This window comes from Lucilia cuprina, chromosome 5 (assembly GCF_022045245.1).
Source record: "Lucilia cuprina isolate Lc7/37 chromosome 5, ASM2204524v1, whole genome shotgun sequence".
Taxonomy (NCBI): Eukaryota; Metazoa; Arthropoda; class Insecta; order Diptera; family Calliphoridae; genus Lucilia; species Lucilia cuprina.
This window is the reverse complement of record NC_060953.1, coordinates 11,015,658-11,025,810: the sequence shown is the minus strand read 5'-3', so window position 1 is coordinate 11,025,810 and position 10,153 is coordinate 11,015,658. Positions and strand designations below refer to the sequence as shown.

The 10,153-nt window shown below is 31.7% G+C and overlaps 2 protein-coding genes across 2 annotated transcripts; one reads left to right on the top strand and one right to left on the bottom strand.

Moving 5' to 3' along the window:
- Positions 1-3,245: 3,245 nt before the first annotated feature.
- LOC111686091 (peroxisomal membrane protein PEX16) lies at positions 3,246-4,709 on the bottom strand. Its single transcript, XM_023448393.2, has 2 exons — positions 4,500-4,709; positions 3,246-4,433 (listed from the first exon to the last, which is right to left on the bottom strand). Exons 1-2 carry the CDS (start codon positions 4,609-4,611, stop codon positions 3,499-3,501), a joined length of 1,047 nt encoding a protein of 348 aa, XP_023304161.2. The 5' UTR covers positions 4,612-4,709; the 3' UTR covers positions 3,246-3,498.
- A 369-nt stretch (positions 4,710-5,078) lies between these two features.
- On the top strand, positions 5,079-7,834 carry LOC111686084. Its single transcript, XM_023448386.2, has 3 exons — positions 5,079-5,311; positions 5,380-6,061; positions 6,129-7,834. The coding sequence occupies exons 2-3, from the start codon at positions 5,406-5,408 to the stop codon at positions 6,577-6,579; spliced, it is 1,107 nt and encodes a 368-aa protein (XP_023304154.1). The 5' UTR covers positions 5,079-5,311; positions 5,380-5,405; the 3' UTR covers positions 6,580-7,834.
- The last annotated feature ends 2,319 nt before the right edge of the window (positions 7,835-10,153 follow it).

The window sequence follows — 10,153 nt, the reverse complement described above, 5'->3', positions numbered from 1 at the left end:
AAGAAAAACACTAGAATTAATGTTTAATTTTAAGAATTTTGAAAGCCTAGTTTTCATATACATACATACATTTATATAATACATACATAATAATCACAATATAAAGGCTTATTTATATTTTTGTATACGATTATAAAAAAAAGGAAATAGTTTTTAAGCATTTTAAATTGAAATTAAAAGTTACATATTTAATTTGTAATTGAATAACTTAAATGTAACTTAAAACAACAAATTCTTATTAAAACTAATCATACGAAATAATAATAATATATTTTCATATAAAAACATAAATATTTTAAACAAAGTATACGTTTAATGGGGGGTAAGGAGCACTCAAAGAAAATGTTTCTAAAACGCCAAAACGTTGATAAGTTATGCGATCGCGGTTACTGGATGTAACCGCGAAGTCTTCAACTACATTTATCACCACCTGGACGAAGGAAGAATGTCGAAGTGCTTTACGTGATAACCTGGTATGATGCCTTATCCCACGGTGGTCTACCACTGGTTAGACTTGACATCGGTCTACCATCGCCCTTGATCCATGTACAAGAACATTGCTGAAGTACTCGAGCTATCTAATCTCTGAGCATTGCTGCCAGTTGCTTAACTTCCACAATGTAAAACATCACTTTCGTGTACAACCACAAAGATTGTATGACCTCCATTGATTTGGCAACAACACCTAGAGACGTAACCGGTGGACCGAATTACGAATCCATCGAGTAAGCCGAGACTTTCGTTCTTACTCACAGGGATACACTGTGGTAATTCTAATATGAACAGAGTAAACTCTGAACATATCTGGACCTTTCATCCATCATCATACAACCCAGCACACATCTCATTTATATGAAACATTCATAAGAGAAAAACATGAGTTAGTACAATAATACCAACTCAATCTATGCAAGGACTAAGCTAGGCAGACTGCCGAGAGTTTTAACGTGAGCACCTGCCGTGTCGGCCTTATCTCACGGTGGTCTTTTTCACGCACAGGATATCTGGACAAGGAAGGAAAATTTCCAACGCTTAGTCCCACAGTAACTCCTCTGTGGGGTGTCTGTTGATTTTCGGCAACAGCACCGAACTTATCCCGAAATATTGACTATTATCATGCATCAGTCTTTCAACCGCCACTTACTCTTCCCGCGAATTTGGGTTTAAACCACAGCCATTACGTGGATTACGAAGGAACCTCAACCAACTGACCAGTCAGGACATAGTCCTGCGGGCAACTAGCCACAAGTAGTACTAGATTATGTGGTGCTCTGGTTTGACCACTTCCAATCTATGCAAGGACTAAGCCAAACAGTAGACTGAAACAGACAATTTTTCAGTCCCGGTCAGACTGGAGGTATTGGGCCCTCTTTATACCCCGGGATTGCAATAACACCAAGGCGGAGGTCTCGCCAAGGTAACCTGCCCCCGGGGGGAACTAAGCCAGGCAGTAGACTTTAACCAATTTATAGTCCCGGCCAGACTGTGACATTTGGGGGTCACCTTTGACAGCCTGTTTACATACTCAGCTCATGCCACTACAATTACGTACAGATTGCGAAGTAGAAACAAGGTCCTCAAAGCGCTAGCCGGCAGCATTTGGGAAATGGGCAAAGAAACCTTATTGACTACCTATAAAACAATTGGCCGGTCAGTGGTCAATTATGCTGCTCCAGTGTGGTCTCCCTCGTGGAGAAATATTCAAATCTGCCAAAATGTCACCCTACGGACTGTAATGAGCTCAGAGCACCACCTACACGAGGAAACGAAGGTCCTCTCAGTCAAGGAACATAATCAATTATGCTGCACCAGTGTGGTCTCCTTTGCCGCGTAAACCCCAGTGAAGAAATATTTAAAGCTGCCAAAATGTTGCCCTACGGACTTTAGCGGGCTCAAAGCAGCACCTACACAGGGAAACGAAGGTCCTCTGAGTAAAGTAACATAATCACCCCTATTCTGCATTTCGATTACGTTTACGCATTCCGTTAAGCAATGATATGAACTTTCTATAAAAAGTTATCGATAACTGGAATTTTTTCCAAAAAGTTATCGATAACATGAACTTTTTATAAAAAGTTATCGATAACTTGAATTTTTTCAAAAAGTTGATCGATAACATAAACTTTCTATAAAAAGTTATCGATAACTTGAATTTCCTTCAAAAAGTTAATCGATAACATGAATTCTCTTTAAAAAGTCATTGATAATTTGAATTTTTTTCTAAAAGTTGATCGATAACTTGAACTTTCTATAAAAAGTTATCGATAACATGAGTTTTCTTCAAAAAGTTTTGCGATAACATGAATTTTCTTCAAAAAGTTAATGGATAACATGAATTTTCTATAAATAGTTATCGATAACTTGAATTTTCTTCAAAATGTTGATCGATAACATGAACTTTCTATAAAAAGTTATCGATAACTGGATTTTTAAAAAGTTAATCGATAACATGAATTCTCTATAAAAAGTCATTGATAATTTGAATTTTCTTCAAAAAGTTGATCGATTACATGAATTTTCTATAAAAAGTTATCGATAACTTGAGTTTTCTTTAAAAAGTTCTGCGATAACATGAATTTTCTTCAAAAAATTAATCGATAACATAAATTTTATATAAAAAGTTATCGATAACTGGAATTTTTTTCAAACATGAACTTTCTATAAAAAGTTATCGATAACTGGAATTTTTTTCAAATAGTTGATCGATAACATGAACTTTCTATAAAAAGTTATCGATAACTTGAATTTTCTTCAAAAAGTTGATCGATAACAGTAACTTCATATAAAAAGTTATCGATAACTTGAATTTTCTTCAAAAAGTTGATCGATAACAGTAACTTCCTATAAAAAGTTATCGATAACTTGAATTTTCTTTAAAAAGTTAATCGATAACATGAATTCTCTATAAAAAGTCATTGATAATTTGAATATTCGTCAAAAAGTTAATCGATTGAATCGACTTGAATTTTTTTTAAAAAGTTTTTTTTTTATAAAAAAAGTTATCGATAATTTGAATTTTTTTATAAATTTATAAATATTTAAATTTTTTTAAATTTTTCTAGAAAATTTATTAAAAATTAAATATTCTTTGAAAAAATGTTTCGATTTATTGAATATCTTTTAAAAATTTATCGATAATTAGATTTTTTATGTATTTTTTATTTAAAAATTTGATTTCACATTTTTTTTTGCAAAAATATTTTTATTTTAATAAAAATAACGCAAAATAATTTTTAAAACTTGATTTCGTTTTACAAAATTTTCAAATACTTTTTATTATTAATTTCTAAATCTATGTAAAAAAATATTAAATAATATAGTTAACTACTTTTTTTATTACTTAAGATACCTTCAATACTTAAAGGAAACTAAAAAGCTAACTTCATGGCCTAAAACGAAACAAAGCCCCTTTTACCAAAACTGATTACTACAGTAAAGAAAACCATAGTTTCTCCATTTTTAACTTAAACACTAGAATTTGAAAAGGTTTTTGTTTTTCTAGGTAGACCACAAATAGAAATAGGTGGACTGCCAATGGGGAATATAGTCAAGCAAAGGACCAGCCACCATTTTAGCAATGGGTACATGATTGGCTATAAAACCTAATATACGTTCTAGACGTGTTTGTGTAAAACGTTCATAGAAAGGTGTCCTCATAAGATAGAGTAAAAGATTAACACAACGATGTGATAAGATAAGCTGTTGTTCTTTTGTCATTAGATGGCGATTCTTACGATACATATTAATGCTGGCCATATCTACAGCGAAAGAAACCATAAATTGTTTCCAGGAGCTTTCACCGAAAACACCCATGGAAGCCAAATGTATTAAAGGCTTAGCTATATATAAATATTCGGCTTGCAATAAAATCTTGGGTACTTGAGATTTTTGTATACTTTCAATTTCTTCATTTAACTTAAAGGAACGATACTGTAAGGGTGGTGCTCCTTCTACTTTACGCACTATACGTCCAGATCTTTTCAATTTAAATGTGATATTATGCTCTTCCAATGAATGTGTATGACCAGTTGTTGCTGTGTTAGGATTTGTATGTTTGTTCTTTTTCAAAGCTCTTCTATTAAGTGCCGGCATAGCGGGTGAAGTGATAATTTGTTCTACGGAATGTTTTAAAATAAAATAACGACCAGCGGCTTTCATCATCTGTATGCCGGCTATTACCAACCATTTGCCCTTATTGCCAAATACACGTTTAGCGGAAATCTCTATAAAAACTTCACAGTATTCGAGTGTGGTCAACATGACCTTTAGACGATAACAAAAACCACTTGAACCGGACGCTGTTGCAATTTCACCTGGCACCTTTTCGCCCTTTTCCTGACGGTCCTGAGCTATAATGCGATCATTGTATAATACCAACAGATTGGAGAGAGAATATATTAACTCGGTAGCCACGCTGGAATCGGATATGCGTCCTAAATCAAGAGAAATTTGTTTAATACGAGTATTGTTTTGGAATTTTGTTTTTTTTCTTTACCCACCTGCTACAAAATACGACACCCACTTTGCTGTGGTTTCTACATCGCATACAATATCGGGATTTTTTGCCACCCATGTCTCATAGGACTTTATTAACTGCTTTAAATTATCCATATTTAAGAGCTAAATATTCGTTTTCTTTTTTAATAATTATCGTGGAATTGTAAAACTAATCTGGCTTTTTTCGTTTTTTACCTGATAAAGAGCCAACAAAAGCCTAAGCCGACAAACATTAACGGCGACGGCGTAGAAAACCAAACACTTTGCCGGCGTCTTAAAGTTTATTGTAAGTCGTCTAAATATTTAGTTGTTTTTTAAATAAATGAATAAAATATTAAGATCTTAAAATATATCGTAATAAAACAGATGGATATGGAATAAAAAAGGTTGATATAAACGATAAAGTCAAAATTTGACTTGTTTGTAATATAAACCCTCCCTAATAACAGTGTTAGCAATAGCTCTTAAAACATTTGTTTACTTTGAAAAACACTGGTTATAAAAATCGCTTTAATCAACTAAAAAAACAGCTAAATTACCCATACTGTCTGAAATTGGCGGAAAAGCTAAGAAAAGAAAGATGAAAACTGAAGAAAAAGAAAACAACTAAAACAAAACAATTATTTTAGTGCAGGCAGGTGATGGAAAGGAAAAACAAGAAAACAAAGCAAAAGGAAAATTCCTGCAGGAAAATCAACATTTGTACAACATACGATACATAAAGGACAAAGGAAAACTGTACCAGCTGCTTTTTAAAAGCAAGCAAGCAAGCATTTAGATATTAAATTACGCAGTATTAGATAAGAATCGATCGGTAAGGGATCGTTTTAAAACGAAGTTGAAAAAATTGAATATTATTTTTTGTTTATTTGCAAATAAAAGGTAAATAAAAGTGTAAAAATAATAAAATGACTACACCACAAAATACTAGAATAGCCTTAGCCGATCGTTTGGAGGCCCTACGAGTGGCCACCACTCCAACAAATAATCATAGACCAGATGAACCAACACCAGCCTCTATATTTGCCTCTTCGCTGATGGACAACAATACAAATGTGGCTTTGGCACAGGATTTTAATAGTTTAATACCCTCGCCGGATGAATTGATAATAAGACAACGCGGACGACGGCGTCCTTTAATAGACTGGACACCTGAACAGGCCGCTGCCACTACCAATTCCGTAATGCGTAATCCTTTTCAAAGAACACCCACTAAAATGCCTTTAAATACGAATATGATTTTAAGGAGTTCGCCGCGAAAACGTTTGACCATGGGTAGTACACCACCCGAACCGGCGGGTATGTGCTTTGGCGCCAATACAAATTCACCCACAAAACTTAATGCCAAACAGCAATTGTGGCCTGGCACTCCGGTCGTAAAGAGATCACGTTTGTGTGAAGATGAAAAACCCATAGCTCAGCTAAATGAGGAATTACCTTTGGCCACTTTACTGCAGGGTTTGTCACAGCAACAGTTGATACAATTGATAGTGGGTAAATTAGTGGCTGGAAATCCCAAAGCGGAGGCTGAATTAAGAGCCCAACTACCAACACCTGATATCGAGTAAGTCTTTTTCAAATGTTTGCTTATGTGTTTTTTTTTATTATTATTACACCATGATGCCTTACAGAACCATGGAGCAGGAACTCCTACATGCTAAACGCATGATCTTCAAATCTCTACCCACCTCCCGTTTATGCAAGAAAACCGATAGTACTGCATATACACGGGCCTCCCTACATCTCAATGAATTTAAACGTTTGGTCACACAACACACTAAACAACTGCATGATTCTGCACACTGGGATGCATTGCTTGACTATGTATTCATGGCTTGGCCTTGTGTTAAGGCCACTCCTAATTGGGATAATGCCACTCATAATACTATACGTCGACAATGCTTTAAACTACTAACTTGTGCCTGTATGGCGGCTGTTAAATGTGGTGGCACTCGTTTGGGTTCAACCCGTCTTCATACTCTAGAGCGTAGTTTGCGTGATTGGTCTCAGGATTATGAAGATGTTCTGTCATGTATTAATACTCTAAATAAGGCTTTGTCAAAAGGACGTACAAGTCTTTAAGATCAATTTCATATTTGTATAGCAATTTACTATTTTTAACTATGTAATTAATTTTAATTTTTATTTTTAAATTTAGTAGACTTTACTAAAACTAGATGTTTTAGTACAAGTTTGTTTATACTCAACGTGTTCTAGTTTGTAAGATAAAAACAATAATTAATTTTAGGTTTTATACTTATACATATATCGAGTTCCTGTAATACTAAACTGGATAAGTTAGTGGAACTTTGCATATGACAAATTGTTATTACAGGTTTTAATTTTATTCATCCTGTATTTGCCATATTTTTTATTAAACTTTTTGTATTTTTTAAAATAATTTAAAACATTACATTGTATGCAATATTTATGCAATATCTTTGTGTCAGTGTTTTTTTTTGTTTTCGCCCCTCACATACCAAATATCAAAATTCGTTATTCAAAATTTTTTTTTTATATTTTTTTTGTTTAATTCATACCAAAAGTATTTTATTTTATTCGTACGAATATTAATTTCATCTCTTTCATCAAGTAATTTTTTATTTTTTTATGTGAAATTAAATTTTGTAATTATTTTTTTCTTATACAACACACCACACATAATAAAATTATTTGTAAACAACTATTTTAGTGCTTTATTTATAAGACAATCGACTTAAACAGGTATCAAACTTTACACAAACCATAGCTCAAACTATAGACTAGACTATAAACTAGACCATAGTCTATAGACAAGACTGCTGATTAGACTATAGACAATACTAAATATAAACCACACTTTAAACAAAACTATGAATTAAATAACAGACAGACTAAACTATGTACTAAACCAAAGATTAGACTGGCGACTGGACAATAAACATGGACTATAGATCAAACTTAGTTTATGAACGATATTTTATATAAACCATAAACTGTAGATTCTACAATAGACTAACTACAGGTTAAACTATAGACTTGATTATAGACAATGAACTAGACTATATATTCACTATAGACAAGACTACTATAGAAAGGATTATTGACTATGCTATGGACTATACTAATAAATAGACTATTGACCAGACTATACACTAGACTTTAGACAATACTACAAACATGACTATAGACTAAACTAAAACTACACTATAAATTATAGACTAGACAATATACTGAATTATGGACTAGACTATAGATTAGACTACACTTAAGACTAATGATTGGACTACAGAAAAGACTATAGATTAGACTTTATTTATATAGCTTTTAGACTAGCCTATGGACTAGACTATAGATTAGGCTAAAGACTAGATTATAGACTAGACTAAAGATTAGACTATAGACTAGACTATAGACTTGACTATAGGCTAGAATATAGACTAGACTATAGACCGGGCTTTAGACTAGACAATAGACTAGAATATAGACTAGACTATAGACTAGACTATAGACTAGATTATAGACTAGACTATAGACTAGACTATAGACTAGACTATAGACGAGACTATAGACTAGACTATAGACTAGACTATAGACTAGACTATAGACTAGACTATAGACTAGACTATAGACTAGACTATAGACTAGACTATAGACTAGACTATAGACTAGACTATAGACTATAGACTAGACTATAGACTAGACTATAGACTAGACTATAGACTAGACTATAGAATAGACTAGACTATAGACTAGACTATAGACTAGACTATAGACTAAACTATGGACTAGAATATGGACTAGACTATAGACAAGACTATAGACTAAAATTTAATAAAAAACTTTGTTTTCAAATTTTTCTTCAAATACATTTTATTGAAAACCATATTTGGTATATTAATTTATTTATTAAATTTTCCGATTCTTTTTGTACAATTGTTATATTTTCTTAATAAATATAGATATTTATTTGTATTCATGTATGTATGTATATATTTTATATATTATAATAATATATACATAAATATATAGTTAGTTACAAATGACATCAATTAAATTGATAGGTAGGTGTTTGCGTTATAATTAAGTAGTTTATTTTAAATTCTTTGTTTTAAGTAAGTTGAATTTTTTAATTGAATATGGACACAGCTGAGGAATATAAATAGAAATATTAATACAATTTAAATAATTATAAGCAATAAATTTTAACATTATTTTTATAGTTTAATCCTAAAAACGAAACTTAATAACTAAATACTTTTGCTATAACAACAAAACTAAAGGGATAATCATAGTAAGTATTTCAAACATTTCAAAATTGATCATGATCTTGACTTTTTGCTTTTTAAAAACATCTTATTTGTGATTATCCCTAATTGAGGTTCATATTATCGTTTATACAACTATATATATGTATATGACTAAATAACACTCATATTATTTATGTTTAGAAATATTAAATTATATTTCAAAAACAAATAAATAACAACAATATTTTTTTCACATTTTTTGTTATAAAAATACAAGATTTTGTTTAGTTATACGATCGCCTAATTAGTAGATACAGCATGGAGATAAGGGCCAGTACATAATAGTTATGAAACCAAGTTTTACTGTAGACAGAAGATCCAGCTGATATATGACGCCCTGTAATTAAAATAAATATATAGTTGTTGTTTATTAATCAAATACAGAAAAAAATATTGAAAATTAATATAATAATAAATATTTTATTATAAAAAGTTTAAAAACACAAAGTGGGCAGAACAGTACTTAATAAATTATAAACTAAACGGTAAAAAAACTATAGACCAAACTATTAACAAAACTATATAAAAAACTACGAATTATATAATATACTATACTACATACTAGACAATAGACGTAACTATAGATTAGACTAAAAGACTAGGCTATATTCTAGATTACAAACTAGACTATAGACTAGACTATTGATTAGGCTATAGACTAGACTATAGACTATACTATAGACTAGACTATTGGCCAGACTATAGACTATACTATAGACAAGACTATACTATTGAAAAGACTATAGATTAAACTATAGTCCAGACTATAGACTAGGCTATAGACTACACTATAGACTAGACTATTGACTGGACTATAGACTAGACTATTGACTAGACTATTGACTAGACTATTGACTAGACTATTGACTAGACTATTCACTAGACTATAGTCTAGACTACTGACTAGACTGTTGACTATACTATTGACTAGACTAGTGACTAGATTATTGACTAGACTATAGACTAGACTACTGATTAAATTATAGACTAAACTACTAACTAGACTATAGACTACACTATAGACTAGACTATTGACTAGACTATTGGCTACATAGACTAGAGTCTAGACTACTGACTCGACTATAAACTAGACTGTTGACTATACTATTGACTAGACTTTTGACTAGACTATTGACTAGACTATTGACTAGACTATAGACTAGACTATAGACTAGACTATAGGCTAGACTATAGACTAGACTATAGACTAGATTATAGACTAGACTGGACTATAGACCAAATTATAGACTAGACTATAAACTAGACTATAGACTAAATTATAGACTAGACTATAGACTAGACTATAGACTAGACTATAGACTAGACTATAGACTAGACTATAGACTAGACTATAGACTAGACTATAG

Excerpts from the sequence above, each read along its gene's own strand:
- LOC111686091 (XM_023448393.2), bottom strand. The coding sequence starts at position 4,611 with ATGGATAATTTAAAGCAGTTAATAAAGTCCTATGAGACATGGGTGGCA. Across the intron at positions 4,434-4,499 it reads GGTGTCGTATTTTGTAGCAG|GACGCATATCCGATTCCAGC; the intron begins GTGGGTAAAGAA and ends CTCTTGATTTAG.
- LOC111686084 (XM_023448386.2), top strand. The coding sequence starts at position 5,406 with ATGACTACACCACAAAATACTAGAATAGCCTTAGCCGATCGTTTGGAG. Across the intron at positions 6,062-6,128 it reads CTACCAACACCTGATATCGA|AACCATGGAGCAGGAACTCC; the intron begins GTAAGTCTTTTT and ends GATGCCTTACAG.